This window comes from Eptatretus burgeri, chromosome 4, assembly GCF_056783735.1.
Source record: "Eptatretus burgeri isolate ZD-2024b chromosome 4, Ebu_testis_v1, whole genome shotgun sequence".
In the NCBI taxonomy this organism is placed as follows: domain Eukaryota; kingdom Metazoa; phylum Chordata; class Myxini; order Myxiniformes; family Myxinidae; genus Eptatretus; species Eptatretus burgeri.
In genome coordinates, this window is record NC_140964.1 from 14,737,173 (window position 1) to 14,756,464 (window position 19,292).

The 19,292-nt window shown below is 47.2% G+C and overlaps 1 protein-coding gene across 10 annotated transcripts in view; it reads right to left on the reverse strand.

The window, feature by feature from the left end:
* Positions 1-19,292, reverse strand: part of LOC147027513 (cyclic AMP-dependent transcription factor ATF-2-like) — a 156,575-nt gene that overhangs the window by 99,716 nt on the left and 37,567 nt on the right. For 8 of the 10 annotated variants that reach the window (XR_015057071.1, XM_085876984.1, XM_085876985.1 and 5 more), the window contains one exon: positions 15,159-15,255. Coding sequence is in view for 4 of the 10 variants with exons in the window: in XM_085876983.1 (XP_085733109.1) it covers positions 15,159-15,255 (97 nt within the window). In the remaining 6 variants the exon portion in view is untranslated. Of the gene's footprint in view, positions 1-15,158; positions 15,259-19,292 lie in introns of those variants that run through there. The other 2 variants (XM_085876987.1, XM_085876990.1) reach the window with 2 other exon arrangements.

Here is a 19,292-nt window from a genome sequence, read left to right on the forward strand (position 1 = left end):
AGATAAAATTATTCAAATACTGTAATCACAAGACATGACAAAAAGCAATGCTGACATAACCTGTAAATGGTGCAACTCATTCAAAACAGAATGCAACCTAGAACGGCACTCCGTAGAGCGCATACATACATATGCTAGGCTGAACAGTTTACGTTTTGTTTCCCAAGGATGGGCTGAACCTGCATCCAGACCTGAAGTAAAACCGAATTGGCTTGTTCTCATCAACTAATCAACTCATCCACCTAGTTTAGTCATAACTCGTCCACAACTTTTCGAAATATTATGCTACATGTCGTTTTTGGCCCCATCTCTCAATAGTGAAAAATTTCTTTTAAAAAACATTTTTTAAATTATCATATCCAGAAATTCACCAAAAGTGAATCTATTTGTCCTTGTCACAAACCCAACCTGTTCACCAGGTTTTATCCAAATCCATTCATAACTTGAGATGTCGTGTTATATATATATATATATATATATATATATATATATATATATATATATATATATATATATATATATATATATATATATATATATATATATATATATATATATATATATATATATATATATATATATATTGAAATGCAAAAGAAACTTACCACCTTTTAAACCTTCAAATATCAACAATAACACTGCGTGTAGTAAATGTGTGAACTTATTTGTGGACAATAGTGTCCTCACTGTCAGACAAAACGGTCACGGATGGTCAGTTGAACCTTCAATGGTCACTTCATAGCACAGCTGTTGAACAGCCATTTTGACTGTCAGTGATTAGCCAAGGGGTACAGGATGATTTTAATGAGCTGCACGTGATGTCTTGATATTGGCTTTAAAAAGGCCAGTGCAAAATGGGAATTTCAATCAACATGCCACGATTGTCAAGGGATCAACGGCAGTGTGCCTTGGGCATACTGCAAGGCGGATTGAGCTACCGTGAGGTGGCACGTTGCCTTGGCTGTTCACACCAGACGATATCGGCCCTGGTGGACAGAGACACCCTCCACAACTCTGCAGATGACAGACCTCGATCAGGAAGGCCAAGAGTCACCACTGCAAGGCAGGACAGACAGATGGTCCTAAGTCAGAAGGCTTCAGACATTGATGACTGAGTGGGACAGAATCCAGCAGCAATCCATCCAAAGACTGGTAGGCAGTATGCGCCGACGATGCACTGCTTGTATCCAAAACAATGGTGGCCAGACACGCTATTGAAAGGGGACTGACATTGCACCCTGTGCTGTTCTGTACTGTAGAACAAACTTATGAGATGGTGTATCTTGGTCAAAAAAACTTGAGATGTCATCAATAAAATGCCAATGTTTCAATTAGCAATTGTTGGTTTGTTTTATTTTGAACTGTTACAATTTTATTACATTTCAAACAAGTGGTAAGTTTCTTTTGCGTTTTAGTATATATATATATATATATATATATATATATATATATATATATATATATATATATATATATATATATATATATATATATATATATATATATATATATATATATATATATATATATATATATACATATATATTGTTGTGGTTGACGAAATTCACAAACCACCATTCAGGTCCCTTAGGTGAGATATCTCGGTAAGTATATGTGTAGTTAGGCCCAAACCCGTTGTCTAAAGGGAATAAATGTCATTCAGTCGGGCTGCGACTCTTCAGGATAGCCGTTTTTCTTTTACTATCTTTATTTTGGACCAGCCGCCATTACTACCACCACCAACCACGTCTCAACAGCCGTCACACAACAACCACCAACCACAACGCCGCTTCACAACAACCACCAACCACAACGCCGCTTCACAACAACAACCACCAACCACAATGCCGCTTCACAACAACAACCACCAACCACAACGCCGCTTCACAACAACAGCCACGACCTTTACCGTCACAACTCGCCACCATCGCATCACCGTCATTCCCACGCCATTTGTGGGCGCCGATGCTGGACTCGTGCGGGGCGCGCACCGAGCAGCGTGTTCAGAGACATCACAGACTTTCCGAGAAAAACGGATCAAAAACGACTCACGCCCACTTCTGTTCCGTCCTATCGGCGAGCTGGGGCGATTTGGCCCCGCCTCCAGGGCGTTGGAGTGAGGACGCTATATGCAAATTCATGGATCAAAAAGCATTCACGCCCACTTTTCCTCGGTCCAACGGGGAGCCAGTTAGAGAGGTGAAGGGTCGGAGGCAGAGGGTCAAAGGTGAAGGAGCGAAGCCACGGGGCTTATATAAACGGCTGCGTTCGTCAGTCAAGGCAGTTCAGTGGACAGTTGTGCGGAGTTCAAGAGAGTCGTCGGTGGAGCTGAAAGAAGTGGGAGAAGTCAAGAGTGGAGAGTTGGGACGAGCCAAGAGAGGAGACGGAGGGGGCGAGTAGACGGAGCTGTGGAGAGGTGACGGCGGCAAAGGCGGACGAGGGGGTGCTCGCGTCGGTGCCGGGAGCTGCAGAGGGAGAGGCCAGCAACGCGACCGAGGAGGAGACGCTCGCCGCGGGACCCGAGACAGGGTGATATCCTCCTTCCCCCGAGCATCAGCAACCCCCTCCTGTTTCCCCCCGCGCTGAGATAGTGCGACAAAGGGGGCCCCTTTCCCACCCCCTACCAGACACTGTCCGCGAGGCCCGCGGAGTTGAGGCACCACCGCCACTTCGCGTCTCATCATCAGACGGGTAGGCCCGACCCGGTCTCGGCCCCAGGCCCATCTACCCCCCTCATCCTGGAGGGTGTTTCTTTTCTTTTGCTTTGGGAATATGTGTTGTCGGCGCCGTCTGTGAAGTAAAATTGTATAAGTGTTGCCGTGTGCCCGGTAGTCGGTTAGATCTGCATTGTTGCATTTGCTTTTTGTGTAATATTGCATTGTCTTATTCTTTTACATGTGCTTTTGGTGGAATTGTATATGTGTGCTTTCCGTTCATCGCGAAATAAATGTGCTTCATGTTGAACTGTTTTCCCGCTTCGCTTCGTCTTTTCTTTCATTGAATCTCCATCTTGCTTCACGTAAAGGGTTGGTCGTGGGCTAAAACGCCCGATAATTAATCGAACCGTCGAGGCCGACGAATAACACCGCTCGGTTATCCCGATAGTACGGAACGGGTCGCTTAAAGTGGCCCGTGTCCGAAGTCGACCTGCGGCGAGGTGCGATCGCCCGGTCTACCCTCCGTGTGGGTACTTAGGTAGGTCGAATTTGGCGAGCAACCCTATCCCACGCGGGGGCCGATTGGCACGATCATGGTGAGACCGAAAGGTCCACCCGTGACTGGTTCCCGGCGTTAGTCCGAGAGGGTCACGACTGGATTGTCCGTCCGGTGGGCGACGTGCCGCGATTCGAGTTACGCGGCCGTTCGCACACCGGCGGGCGCGAATCCTCAACACTGGTGTCAGGTCGTGCGATATAAACCCATCGCCCTCCTCGCGGCACTGGTATCGGAGAACGGGAAAACGGGCTCTCCTGTCTCCAATTAAATTCACGGGAATCGGTCCAGGGGTGAGAGGAGCGACCCCCGATTCCCTCCAAATTACGAGCGAGCTAAATTAACCCTTTAAGAGAAGCAAGATGGCATCTCAAAGCGAGCGGGAGCCGGGGGTATTAGAAATGGATGTAGAATGTGTAGAATCCATGGCTCAGGATGAAATCCCCGTGCAGGAAATGTTGGTTGTACAGGAAAACGAACTCGCCCAACTGAACCCAGAGCCCGAAATGGGTGCGGCAGCGGCCCCGGTGTATGACACCTCCCCTCCCCCTCTCCACCAAAACCCTTCCCCAACCCCTGCCGAAACGGCTCACCCAAGCGCACCCGACATGGCCCAGCTATTCACCATGCTGGCACAAATGAATGCGGATATGAAAAACGAAATGAAAGGAATGAACGAAAAGATGGATACATTCACAAACGAAATAAAACGCATGAAAACTAAAATGGAAACAAACATGAAGGAAGAAACTAAAAAGCTGCGGGGTGAGACGCAGAACATGGGCCGATGCCTGCAGGCGGGCATGAAGGCCGTTAGCAGGGAGCTTAAAATGGCGACTCCACGTGTCGGAGCGAACGAGCTGGGAGGGGGTGCAACGGCTGTCGGGCCCGCGGTGGAGGCGGGTGAAAAAATAATTCGGGGGACGTGTTGGGCGAGGGTCGTGACGATGACCGAAAGGGAAAAATTAAATGGGGAGACCAAAACGTGTGAGACGAGACACGAGGTGACGACAACGGAAATAATAGTTGAGACAAGGGAGGTAAAGGGTGAAGAGGTGACTGAGTTGGCAGAGACACGGGAGATGGGAACGATAGAGGGAAGACTGCACAATGAAGACGGGGTAAGTGACGCACACACACACAGAGGTCGTGGAGGACAATGGGGGTGAGCTGGCGGACCGTGCAGGGACCCGGTGCGAGAAGCTGGATGGCCTCCTCCAGGAACGAGGGGAGGGAGTATGCCCCCTTGAGGCGAGTCACGACCAGGTGAGTTCGGACGTGCTTCGCGAGGTTGAGAGGAGGAGTGCTGCGAACGGGTGCACGGAGAGCTTGGGGGGTATAGAGGCCCCGGAGACCCTTGTGGGGACACGAATCCCCAGTGTAGTTGTCCCTGTGTGTGTGGTGCAAGGTGTGAGTGCGTCCCCGTGTGTGGAAGTGACCCCGTGTGTGAGTGGTGTGGTGGCGATGGTGCCGGAGTACGTGCTTCCCAGCACGCCGTGTGTGGATGAGGCACCGTGTGTGGAAGAGGCCGTGTGTGTGGATGAAACGGCCAGTGTGGATGAGGCACCGCGGGTGAGTGCCCCCCCCGTGTATGAGTGAGGGACGGTGTGTGAATGGAGCACCACGTGTGAGTGGTATGGTTTATGCAAGGGAGACCGTGTGTGTGAGAGAGCGGTATGTGAGGGAGATGTCGGTTGGCATGCGGGAGCACGCAGCCGCGTCTCCCGGTGTGAATGTAATGGTGAGGTGTGTGAGCGTCGTAACACGCAGGTGTGCGTGTGTTGAATGGCGACGACGACGGCGACAGAAGAACGAAAGCCGAGTAGCGGCTGTAGATGTTTTGCGCACCGTGCCGGGTTCACCCAGCAGTGAGCACGAGGTCCGTGCTGTGCAACGCACGAGGCCCCCACGTGCTCGCTTGCGAGAGTGAAGTCCCGGTCCGGAAACGCACGCGGTGGATTTGCCGATCCCGCGGACGGACAAAGTTTAGGCAGGATTATGGATTTGGACCGGACGGGTTCTCCACGCGATCGTGTGTGTGAAGCTCCAACGGGCAAAGCACATGTGTTCGCGTGGGGAACCCCTCGAGACGTGGGGCTTGTGTTTTTTTTTATGCGCACAGTGACGTCATGGCTGCACGCGGGGTTGGAATCCGGCAGGAGGGGTATCCCTGCCGGATGGTACCGTCCAAGGAGGGACGAGCAACACGTGCAGCTGCATGACGTCACGGGCAGGTGCAAAGTGCGCGAGTTGCCGCGCTGGTGCTGCGCATGAAAAAAAAAAAAAAAACAAGCCTCACTTTCGGGTGCACAGGATTCCTGGGCAAGGGGTGGAAGACCCCCTTACCTGGGCACAGGATGGAAACTAGTTAGGGGGAAGGGTTAGCTTAGCTAGACCGACTTCATGGGGCAGGGGTAAGTCCTCATGGAGTCCGTGGAATGGATTAGGTAGAGGGATTTAGTGAGCTTTAGGTTGGGAAATAAAATGATTTATTTGGAGACAGTGACAGACTTGTGGATGTGTAGTGGGGACGTAGCTTAGCTACGTAGTGTTAAAAGGAACGTGCTGTAGTTTAAGGGACGACGTGGGAGCACGAGTTAGTTAGGGGAGGTAGTTAGGAGGATGGCAGAGTTCAGCGGTGAGTGTGTTGAAGAGTTGGTGAGTGAAGTGGAAGCATGTGCTTGGTGAGTGAGTGAGGCCAGCGGGTCTGTGTGAGTGGAGCGAATGGGGAATGCATGGTGCGATGAGTGATTGGGAGGAGGAGTGACTCCCGCCCAAGGGACCCCGGGGTCAGTGTAGACTGAGTTAGGGGGTTATTCAAATTGAAAAATGGAGGTTGTTTTGTTGTTGGTGGGAAAGTAGGCTCGAAACCCATTTGGAGGGGTGCAGGAGCCCTGTTGACGGGCTGGGAGCGTGGCTGCGAAAGGTGAGTATCGCTGAGTGGGTACCCCGGGCACCAGGCCAGTCGGCCGCGGTAGGCCAAGGGCCCATGGGGGGCCGGGATAGCGTAGTGGGCACGGGTGCGCCTGCTTGGTGCGGGGGCCCGGGGCGCCATTAGCCACGTGGGCAGTGTTGTGGGCACGGGTGACCCTCGGAAAGGGGCCTGGGAAGCCAGCCTGCCACGTGTGCGTTTCAGGGGAGGTGCCATGGGGGGCACTCCCCGGTGTTAGGGAGCTGGTAGGCTCGGAGGCAGTGTAGTGCCCGGGGGTGCCATCGTCGGAGAATCAGCAGAGGGTCGTGCCTGCCAAAGGGAGCCACGTGTCCCAGCCATGAGACCGTGTGAGGGCACGGAGAGAAAATTGGGGGGCGAGGCCCGAAATTGTGAGGACACCAACACAGGCGACGGGAATCTGGGTTGTTAGAACCAATAGTTTAAGCGCGAGGCGCTTGTTGAAAGCCCCGGGGTAGTTTAACAGTTAATGGATAGGGTAGATTAGGAAGTGTACCCCTCCGCACCATCCATCCCCTCACTCTCGTTGTGGGCCGCTGGACCCACTTTGGGTTAGATCGCTGAACTCTGGGGAGGCCATTCTGAGGCTTGAGTTGGGCCTCGACACAGGACGTTAGCTCTCCCTTACTCCCCTCCGGGAAGGGAACGTAGGGGTTGGGAGTAGGCTAGGTGACAGGATAGGTTAGCCGAACAAAGACGATAAAGGGGGTTAGGGGACGATTTATAGTGGGGAAGTGAACAAAAAATAATAATAAAAAAAAAAAAGTTGGGGCTAAATTGGGGTTTGACAAATTAAGGGAGTGGGTATGTACAGTGACAGGCAAAGGCGATAGGTGGGAGGGAGACAGGTAGGTAGGTCCGAGCCCGCCTTCCAAGTGGCCAGCACCACCGCACTCCCTCCACCAACCTCCACTGAACGGCAAAGGCTGGCCAACTTCATCGGCTGGCCGTGTTTTGCTTCAAGGCGGAGGCCGGCCAACTTCATCGGCAGCTGTTGTTTTGCTGCAAAGGCCTGTGCCGCCGGCTGGCTGTTTTTCTTCAAGGCCTGTGCCGGCCCACTTCATCTGCTGGCTGGCTGTTTTTCTTCTAGGCCTGTGCCGGCCAGTTCATCTGCCGGCTGTGTTTGCCTGCAACGGCCTGGTTCTGCAGGCTGTGTTTGCCTGCTGCCTTTGCCATGCCATGCCCACTGCCCACGTTCACCAGCCCCGTTCAATTTTGCTTTGCCCCCCCCCCTGTTCATTGCCATGTGCGCCAGGATCGTAAAAGCAACAGTTTGCAAGCTGCAAGAACTGCTCTGTTGGCAGCTACAACACGGGCCTGCAGTGGCGGCCCGTGCACCGTGTTTGCGTACACACATTCATCCATCCATTCGTTGTGTTCATTTCGTGTGCCACTTGAGCTGGCACGGAGACTACGTTTGTGCAGCCCATGCACCGTTGTGGTTCACTGCGTTCAGTTGAAACCATTCATCCATCCATTCGTTGTGTTCATTGCGTGTGCCACTTGAGCTGGCACGGAGACTGTGTTTGTGCAGCCCATGCACCGTTGTGGTTCACTGCGTTCAGTTCAAAAAGGAAGGCCTTGGACTGCGTGTGAGCAGCCGGCCACGTTCCCTGTCACCTGCATTGTTTGAGCCAGAGACTGCATGTGAGCAGCCTGGCTCCCTGCTAACTGCTTTCTTTTTGCAGAGTTCATTGATCCTGGGCCATGGTTTAGTGTAAAATTTGTAAGTTAAGGTTAAGATGTACTGTAAATATGAGTGCGCCCCCGGCATATTTGTCTTAGCGCCGGCAATTTTATTTAAGTCGTCCGTGTGAGTGAGTTTGTTTAGGTAGTTACTCAGCCCTCAGGTTATTTATTTTGGGGACACGAATACCATGAATGTCGCACTCAGGGATCCGTAGGTAAAATGTATTAGGGGAAAACTACACATGATGGCACACGAAAATTTGACGACTCGGGACGAGTCTGTAAAAAGGGGAGGGGGTAGTGTTGTGGTTGACGAAATTCACAAACCACCATTCAGGTCCCTTAGGTGAGATATCTCGGTAAGTATATGTGTAGTTAGGCCCAAACCCGTTGTCTAAAGGGAATAAATGTCATTCAGTCGGGCTGCGACTCTTCAGGATAGCCGTTTTTCTTTTACTATCTTTATTTTGGACCAGCCGCCATTACTACCACCACCAACCACGTCTCAACAGCCGTCACACAACAACCACCAACCACAACGCCGCTTCACAACAACAACCACCAACCACAACGCCGCTTCACAACAACAACCACCAACCACAACGCCGCTTCACAACAACAGCCACGACCTTTACCGTCACAACTCGCCACCATCGCATCACCGTCATTCCCACGCCACTTGTGGGCGCCGATGCTGGACTCGTGCGGGGCGCGCACCGAGCAGCGTGTTCAGAGTCATCACAGACTTTCCGAGAAAAACGGATCAAAAACGACTCACGCCCACTTCTGTTCCGTCCTATCGGCGAGCTGGGGCGATTTGGCCCCGCCTCCAGGGCGTTGGAGTGAGGACGCTATATGCAAATTCATGGATCAAAAAGCATTCACGCCCACCTTTCCTCGGTCCAATGGGGAGCCAGTTAGAGAGGTGAAGGGTCGGAGGCAGAGGGTCAAAGGTGAAGGAGCGAAGCCACGGGGCTTATATAAACGGCTGCGTTCGTCAGTCAAGGCAGTTCAGTGGGCAGTTGTGCGGAGTTCAAGAGAGTCGTCGGTGGAGCTGAAAGAAGTGGGAGAAGTCAAGAGTGGAGAGTTGGGACGAGCCAAGAGAAGAGACTGAGGGGGCGAGTAGACGGAGCTGTGGAGAGGTGACGGCGGCGAAGGCGGACGAGGGGGTGCTCGCGTCGGTGCCGGGAGCTGCAGAGGGAGAGGCCAGCAACGCGACCGAGGAGGAGACGCTCGCCGCGGGACCCGAGACAGGGTGATATCCTCCTTCCCCCGAGCATCAGCAACCCCCTCCTGTTTCCCCCCGCGCTGAGATAGTGCGACAAAGGGGGCCCCTTTCCCACCCCCTACCAGACACTGTCCGCGAGGCCCGCGGAGTTGAGGCACCACCGCCACTTCGCGTCTCATCATCAGACGGGTAGGCCCGACCCGGTCTCGACCCCAGGCCCGTCTACCCCCCTCATCCTGGAGGGTGTTTCTTTTCTTTTGCTTTGGGAATATGTGTTGTCGGCGCCGTCTGTGAAGTAAAATTGTATAAGTGTTGCCGTGTGCCCGGTAGTCGGTTAGATCTGCAGTGTTGCATTTGCTTTTTGTGTAATATTGCATTGTCTTCTTCTTTTACATGTGTTTTTGGTGGAATTGTATATGTGTGCTTTCCGTTCATCGCGAAATAAATGTGCTTCATGTTGAACTGTTTTCCCGCTTCGCTTTGTCTTTTCTTTCATTGAATCTCCATCTTGCTTCACGTAAAGGGTTGGTCGTGGGCTAAAACGCCCGATAATTAATCGAACCGTCGAGGCCGACGCTCGGTTATCCCGATAGTACGGAACGGGTCGCTTAAAGTGGCCAGTGTCCGAAGTCGACCTGCGGCGAGGTGCGATCGCCCGGTCTACCCTCCGTGTGGGTACTTAGGTAGGTCGAATTTGGCGAGCAACCCTATCCCACGCGGGGGCCGATTGGCACGATCGTGGTGAGTCCGAAAGGTCCACCCGTGACTGGTTCCCGGCGTTAGTCCGAGAGGGTCACGACTGGATTGTCCGTCCGGTGGGCAACGTGCCACGATTCGAGTTACGCGGCCGTTCGCACGCCGGCGGGCGCGAATCCTCAACAATATATAGATATATATAGTTTTTAGTCTCATAATTCAATGGTTAAGAATGACTAAAAAATTCTCGTGTCCAGATCCGGATCTTCACCAAAATCTAATCAGTTCGTCCTCGTCACACACACAACCTGCCCACCAAATTTCATCTGAATCCGTCGCCAACTTTTTGAGATATCCTGCGCACAAACAAACAGAAAAACAGGGGTGAAAACATACTGTAACTGCCTTCCACCTTCAGTGGCAGAGGTAACACGAGAGCCCGTTGAACACCTTACCCTGCGCAGTGTTCAAATATACAATTCAATTGAAGTAAAATAAATATTTCAAAGGTTGTATAAAAAAAAATTCCGAAAGTTTACCACCGTTGTGTCGTGTCTTTTACACCACCTTATTTAACATGTCCAAGTACTGCAAAACTCGAGGTTTTTGGAAGCGGTACAAAGGCTATTTGTGTTCTACAATTCAAATACAGTATACAATTTGATTTTATTACCGCCACCACCGAAGGTGGATGTTTTGACCCCCGTCTGTCTGTCTGTCTGTCTATTTGTTTGTGAACAAAATATCTGAAAAAGTTGTCGACAGATTTGGACAAAATTTCATGGAGAGCTTGGGTACGTGACACTGACGAAATGATTCGATTTTGGTTAAGATCCAAATCTCGATCCGAGATCCAAATCTGGATCCACTGGTTTTATTTAACAGATCTTTCACCATTGAGAGATCAGGCCAAAAACGACAAAGAGCAGGATATCTCAGAAAGTTTAGAACAGATTCGGACGAAACTTGGTGGGCAGGTTGGGTATGTAACAAGAAAGAATGGATTCGATTTTGATGAAGATGCGAATCTGCATCCGAAAATATTTTAAGTGATTCTTCACCATTGAGTGACAGGGCTAAAATGATATACAGCACGATATCTCAAAAAAGTTAGGGACGGATTCGGACAAAACTTGGTGGATGAGCTGGTTAGGTGACAAGAACAAACGATTAAATTTTAGTTCAGGTCCGAGTCCACATCCAGCCTACCAGTGGGATACAAAATGTAAACCAATCAGCTTAGCAGAGGTATGTGCTCTAACGCGTGCCCTTCTAGTTTTTCATGGTTTTAAGGATCGTATAAATTAATTAATTCTGGGTTTTACCACCGTTTTATGCAGTGTCTGTTACATCACCCTATCTAACATGTAATATTCGTTATGTGTGCCTGTTTGTGTCCTTTACGGCATCCTTTAAAAAGAAAGTAGGTTTCCTGTTTGGAATGATTTTCAATTTTGTTTGTCTGCCTGCAAAAAAGTTCTCACTCCTCTCTGTGCATATGTGATCGGGATGAATTCCGAGCCAAAGTACTACTGCAAATCAGACATTTATAGATGATCCTCGATCAAAAACTGATGTTTAAAGATGAACAAATGGACGGAGACAAACAAACAGAAGTGAAGCAATTGCTTTACCATGCTTTTTGCTTCGCATGCGTGGGGTAATGACTTCAGTAATGAATGAGCCAATAAAGGAATAAATACAAAATCAATGAAAGATTGAATAAATGACTAAATTAATGAATGCGTGAATAAATGAACGATTGCAGAACTTTGAACAGCCCCATCTTCACAACCTCTAGATACTTTATGTGCTTACAGACCCCAATTCAGCAATCTTTTCTTTTTTTGCAGAATACCATAGGAGGCTAAATCAACCTGATGGGTGTGTATACCGTAAATATACTTGCGATGTTATTTCCCTACCCAGAGACAAATCAGAATATAAATGACGTCGCATTTGTGGTAGCATGCATGCTCAAAGCATTTCCCACTCCGGTTGAACAAAAAAGAAGTTCCGAATTGGCCACAACAAAAGGCATTAAAACGTTTTTAATTCTTCAGCACTTGACATACAGCTAGTGGGCAAAAAAAAACAAACACCAATACAAGGTCACTTAATAGGGTGGTGCGCTACCACATGTGACCAATACGGCCTGTATACACCATGACATGGAGTCCACCAGCGTCTGGAATTCTGCAGAGGGATGCCACACCATTCTTCCACAAGAAAGTCAATCAACTCACACCTGTTTCATGGCAGTGGAAAACAGTCTCAGGTGTCGCTCCAGAATATCCCACAAATGCTCCATTGGGTTCAGATCTGGTGACTGAGAAGGCCATGACATATGGATATTGTCTGTATTATACCGTCCTCCAGACTCCATATATGTCCGTCCGTCTCTGTGTCTCTGTGGCTCTCTCTGTCACACACACACACACACACACACACACACACACACACACACACACACACACACACACACACACACACACACACACACACACACACACACACACACACACACACACACACACACACACACACACACACACACACACAACCTTTTAAGCACTTATCCCAACTCTATCTTTCTCATATGTGGCAATTTCAATTGTTTCCATGCAAATTTGCTGGGTGTTATTCCCTCTCTCACCATTCATGACACTTCTGCAAAGGAAATCTGTGACTCCATGGGAATGCAGACTCAATCTGTAAACTTTCTGACCCGGATTTCTGTCTTCCCTTCTGGATTTGGGTATGACAAACTTACCCACTAATGTCTCCTGCTCATACTTTGCTCCAATTGGTTCATCTGACCATGTGCTTGTGAAGATCAACATCTCAAGCCATTCTCAGAGAACAACCTCAGTGCCATCGAGTGTGGCAGATCACTGAGGCAAACTGGCAGGGACTGCAAGCAGCCGCTGCACTTCAGGACATGTCTCCTATATCTACCACCCCCGATATTAACTCGGCCTGGGAATTCTTCCACATAAACCTCCCCTCCATTATGCACAAATTCATCCCATCTTGTCTTCAGTTATCATACAAATCCTCCAACCCATGGTACATTGAATACTGCGGTGAGGCAGTTGCTCTGAAACAACTTTCCTTCTCTGCCTGGAAGGTATATCTGACCAAAGGCAACCTCAGATCATTTCACAAAGCCCGTAACAAGTATGTGCCCACTCTCTCAGAAGAGCCAGAAAATGACATCTGTCCAATCTTAAGACAACTTTCAAACTTGTCTCTCTCCTCTACAAATCTGGTGGCACCTTCTTCAATCCTTCTTTGGAGTATGCTCCCCCTCCATCCCTTCCCTCTCTTCAAATGGTACCACAGCAGACTCCACATGCCTCAATTCTATGTTTACTGCCAAATTGTGTGTCCCCAATCCAGCACTCTCTGTATCCACCCTTCCAAGTTATAGCAACTGCTCATGGACTGTCTTTTGCACCTGAAAAGGTGGAGAGGTTTTCTGGCAACCCTCAACTCTGATTCTCTAACTGGACCAGACGACATCAGCTCATGTGTCCTAAAAACCTACTCTGCTGCTCTTGTACATACTTTGTTCAATTTTCACCCCATCATTTGCACTAGGGAATACTCCATCTGCTTGGAAATCAGCTAATATCACTGCATGACATAAACAAGGTACAAAAACTGATTCCCTTAACTGCAGACCAATCAGCTTCCTTCCAATCATCAGCAAAGTCATGGAATCCATCATTGCAGTTGATATGAAATCCTTCCTTTTATCCAATGACTTCATCTTAGATCATAAATTCGGATTCAGACCAGATCGTTCTCCCTTGGACATGCTGCCTCAATGTCAGACATGAGATCAGGGTAATCTCTCTGGACACATCTCAAGCTTTCAATACAGTCTGGCATCCTGTCATACTCTCCAAACTCTCTGCCTATGGCATCCAAGGCCAACTCCACTCTTCTCTTGTTTCTCGACTCTCGTAGCCAACACGTGGGTCTTAACAGAAATCTTTCATCTCATCTGTTAATACTCGAGTCCCCAAGGCAGTGTTCTAGGCACCATCCCATTCCTGATCTTTATCAACAATCTCTCTGGAAATCCTCTTTATCTCTTTGCTGATGACTTCACCCTCTGCCGTGACATCTCTTATCCTTCAGATAGGCAAGGCAGCAGCCTCGTCGCTCTCCTCAACCCTCGATAAAAAATCACAATTTGGTGAAACACTTGGAATATGTCTTTCCATTGTGACAAATCTCACACTCATTCTCATTGTCTCTCTCTGAAAAGACCATGTGGAAAATCCTCCCATCTACTTTCTTAACAATCCTCTTGAAGTAGTTAGGGTCTCACTGTTAGCCATGATTTTTCTTTGGCAAACCACATTTCAAAGTTGGCCTCCAAAGCCAGCCGCAGACTGGACATCCTCTGTTGTGTAAAGTCCTTCCTCGGCAGACCTGAACTCTTATCCACATACAAGGCCTTTATCCACTTTGACAAGCTTGATGGAATGATGGAATACTGCTCTCCCCTCTTGGCTGGCATCCCTGCCTCACAACCATGCTCAGCTTGATGCTATTAGGACCAAGGCCTTCAGGATCATTGGAATCTCCAGCAATGAAGCAGTAGTCTCTCTGTCATCGACCACCTCCTTTCTGGTCTTGCACCCTCTGCCCTCACCACACTTTGTCATCATCATACAACCCCCCACCCCTTTCTGTCCAGGTTTCTGCAGGGAACACAAAGTCCACCAGCAACCCCCTTCTGATGAAACTACCTAAATCTAGGACCACTGCTCACCTCCACTCATTCGCTCCTCTTTGTGGAACCAGCTTCCACATTCTCTTCAACCTTATTCTTCCCTCCAGGTTTTCAAGATAGCTGTTCACCACCATCTCATCAACTGCCATTAAACCACCCCACTGCCAATTTTTTCTTTTCACCAGTTTTTCCTTCCTGAGAATTTGCTTCTGTATCCATTTTGTGTGCCCCTTGAGTCCTCCTCTACCCCTCATTCTTACCTGCATCTCTTATTTGTCTATCTCCATCAATTTTGTCTCTCAGCTCTGCTGTTGGCATTTCCCCACTCTCATTCTGCTGTTCCTATTGTTCTGTTGCTTCGTGATTTGTGGTGTGTTCGAGCTGTTCCATGAGCCTTGACTTTGTATACAAAAAAGGGGCCCGTTTAACCTCTCAGGATACTTGCCATCATCTTTGCCCTAACCCAATGGGCATCATTTCATTGTGATTATCAATAAATGCTTACATTTGTTGAAAAAGCCTTGTGTGTCCCTCCCTCCCCCTCCCTTTGCGGGTACATGAACTGATGCGTGCATTTGATTGGTAGTTTTGGAGTGTGTCGGATCTATAAATTCCTTCCCGTCACCACTCACCTGCAACGACAGTGTAGTCATTCTTGGGTGGTCCAAATTTCAATGTCATCTCATGCTTGTGCTTATGTACAGCCAGGTGGTCTTCGTTGGTAAAGCTCTGGAGAAGATAGTTGAAAGTGGAGCCATGTTGCCAATCTAATTTGCATCAGTAAACAAATAGTGAGCAGAAACAGCACTCTTTCAGAATTACAATACAAATTGCACAGCGGTGAATCAAACACCACCAAAAAAGGAAGATTTGTAATGACATCTACCTCGTCACCTCATTCTGCACTCACCTAAAAAAATGCAGCTTAAATATAAGGTTTTTATCGATTAAATTTCTGTAGCATTTATCGAAACATCTTGATTCAAGGATGCTATGACCAAAGAATTGTAAAATACGGAATTTACATCTCTCCATATTACAAAGGAATGCAGAGGTGGGGTGGGGGAGGCAGACGCTAGGCTAGTTACAGAATAAATTTTTAAAAAGCAATTTCAGGGTGGCAAAAGGCCTGCACATGGCATCAACATTAGAAAAAAACATTACCCAAAAGGCCAGACAGTGCATAATGGTCACAAGGACTTGCACAATTTTATATTGAAATAATCCCTGAATAGCACTGTTTCTGCCTTCAAGCTTCATCAGCAAGACATAAACAAACAAACAAAGAAAAAGAAAAAAGAAAGATGTCGTGCAATGCACAATATTTGCAAAATCCAAAAAACAAATTTTACCTAAAAAAAAAAAAGGTTGCCATGGATACATCAAATTGTCCATTTCATTCAGATTAAAACTGACAATCTTAATAAAAGCTCAGGTCAATCGGATGAAAATTGATTATTTTTTCATATTGCAATTGATGATTTTAGAAGTTTGACCTTGAGTTGACTTTTGACCTTTTCACCTCAAAAAAATAGTTGGTTTCCAAATTCAGCGATGCACTATGCGATTGCTGCTTAATCAGATGAAAATTGACGATTTTTCATGTTGAAATTTGAGGATTTTAGAAGTTTGACCTTGAGTTGCCCTTTTGACCTCAAAAATAGTTGCTTTCCCACATCAGTGATAGACTATGCAAATCCTGTTCAACTTTCAAATTAATAGGATGAAAAGACCTTTGACCTAAAAATCGATAGGCTTCTCAGTGGAGACTACCTCTACAACTTGGAGAAGTTTTGTGAAGATTGGTTTAAAATTATGACCTGTAGGTGACAAACAGACAAACAGAGAGAATAACAAAATCGACTAACCAATATACTTGAAAAATCTTCGATTTTGCAAATAAACAAACAAAAGAGACAGACAGACAGAATAATGCACAAGACCAACCAATACACTTGAAAAATCTTCGATTTTCGCAAGTAAAAACCCCAATTAATCATACTATCATTGAGTATGATGGTACTTCATGTGTTGAGGTGGCATTGGAAGAAAAAATAATAATTTGAGAAGTGTCTGTTTGCTTGACTTATATGCACTCCTGAACTGCTGGACATAGAGTTGAAAACTGGTGGTTGTGCCCAGGGGTGTACAGGGAGGTTTTAGCGCCACATGGTGGGAGTGCGGACCTCGGACGTGATCTCGGCACCTGTTGATATATCCATGTCCATATCTGTTTGTTTTGTACATAATTCCTGAAAATCCTGCAGAGAACTTGTTTGCGGGAACCCAGAGGACCATATAACCGCACTCAAAAGTGACCAGTAACAAATTCTGTAGACGTCGTACAAATGGGAGGTGGGGGGGGGGAGGGGGATTAATACATCTGCAACGGGTTTTTTTGTTTTTACGAAGATAATTTTTTTTAACCTTAAACCGTGAAATGTATAGTATGAATGCAATGGTCCCAAAACTACAAAAAAACCTTGATGGGAAAGACAGAGAGCAGTAAAAGTACCGTAGGAATATAAAAGAAAAAGTTAGAATACAATAGAAAGACAAAAACAGAGAACGGACAGCAAAGGCAAATGCATTGTACAGCCAGCCCTTGCAGAGCAATCACGTAAAGAGTGGATTAACCACTCTGAAAAAGGGGTATTTAGCCATTTTAACCAATTGTAAAACCAATGCGGGGTTTCCCCCAGAGGAAAAAAATTATTTTTTGGGGGCTAGGGGAAGAAGATGAAAAAAAATACAAAAAATAAGAAGGGCAGCACAGTTATGAATGCTTATCTCGAAAAATAATAAAAGAAAACGATAATCCTGACAAATAGCAAATCCCATTTGTAAATGATATGCCAACTCTAAAATACAGAACCACAATCCCAAAGTTTATTGGTTAAACAAAGCAACATCAACTGATGAGATCCAAAAGGGATTTTAAAATAGGACCACTGGACCTGAGGCTTATCTGGGCCCTGGCCTAATGCTGTAACCCAAATTTGGTAGAATTCTGAATAGTGGGTCTGGTGTGGAATACTTTTAAAGGCATTAATGCAATTTTCCAAAAAGTTGACCAAGACTGCCATTTTGACAAACTTCTGGTCACGTGATCGGCAATTCAACATCCCTACCCTGACCTAATATTGTGATCCAAATTTTTCAGCATTTTGACTGGTGGCTCTGGAGAAGTAGATTTTTGACGAAATTTACTAAGTCGGCCATTTTGAACTAGTTAAAGTCATGTGACTGGACCGAGCTTTGCAATTCCTGTTACCGTTCAGGAGAGGAGCGAATGTTGCTGCCAAATCAGCCCAGCGGTTTGGCCAGAGAAGTGAAAAAATAAGACGGATAGGCAGACGGTGCCCGATGACAATACCTTAACTGGCATTTAAATTCCAGGTCAGCTTAAGAAAAAGTAACTAGAGCGAAGTCAATGGCATATCATCGCAAATCCCCACACTTCCCACCTAAAGCAAACTTGAAAGATGGCAAAAAGTTCCACCAGAAATGACTCAATATCAAATTTTGAGTTAAAAAATGTTTTCTTGTTCTGACCCCTGTGACTCCAAGTAATGGAGGAAAGAGTGGTGCTGTGAGAGAAAGGAGGTGCCTCATTGAAAAAAAACACTGTTACGTTTGCGGGACAGCGATCTATTAGAATTTAAGGCCTTAGTTTTGTGTCCGTGTAGTTCATATGACTTTTCAACATGTATTAAGGACACGTAGAGAGGGATAACTGTCTGGAATACAGCCCTTATGAGAGACTGGCATTGTCCACTTTGTACTGGAGAGGTGAAGGATGTTCTTGTTCACTTGTGTTTCACCAGGTGGAAGCTTATTCAGAGAAGCAATCCACGAGCCCTACTCACTCTCCCCAGCGATGAGACCAATCTGCAGCTCACAGCGTGTGACACAGTGCCTCACCCTCCTCTTTCGCATCCTGGAGGAAGACAAGCGAGGAGCTGGCTCTTCAGCATGGCTATTCCTGATTGGCGGCAAGCAAGACAGTGCTCCAATGGACCTCACTGCTTGGTGGTCAATGGCAGATTGGACCAGTTTTGGCAGATTGGGCCAGGGAAATAAATTAATTTTGCTAGGTGATGTACTTGTGTTCTGTGTACTATTCAATATGTGGGTACGCTGTGGAACAAAATGCTTATTATATATCTGGCGAAATAATATGTGTTGAGGCAGAATGCATTGTAAATGCAGAGTAGAGTAAAAATGCGATGGGTGTATATCCTACAAGTTAGATTTCAAGCCATATGGATATCATGTGTAGATGTGGAGGATTGGTTAGGGTAGTTATGGTGATGTATGATGACTCAAAAACTTCTGTGAGGGTAAATGGAGTGCAGAGTGAGGATTCTGAAGTGAAAGTGGGTGTTCATCAGGGGGTCAGTCTTGAGCCCAATCATGTTCTTCGTGGTTCTTGAGGCTATATCACAATAATTTAGAGGAGGGTCACCATGGGAACTCCTGTATGCTGATGACAGAATGTTGATAGCAGACAGTGTGGAAGTGGTAATGGGTAAATATAGTCTGGAAGGAGGGTATGGAGGACAGATGACAAAGTTAATACAGGGGAAATAAAACTACTTATTGGTGGTGCGGGAGAAGGAAATGTGAAAAAAGGGGGAGGTGGCCTTGTGTAAAGGTTATCTCTGTAAAAAAAGGTGAAGGCAGCAATTCAATATTGTGTATATCTTGCAAATGCTGAGAGCACAAGATGTGTAGTGGCATCAGGGGTAGAATGCAGGTGGTTC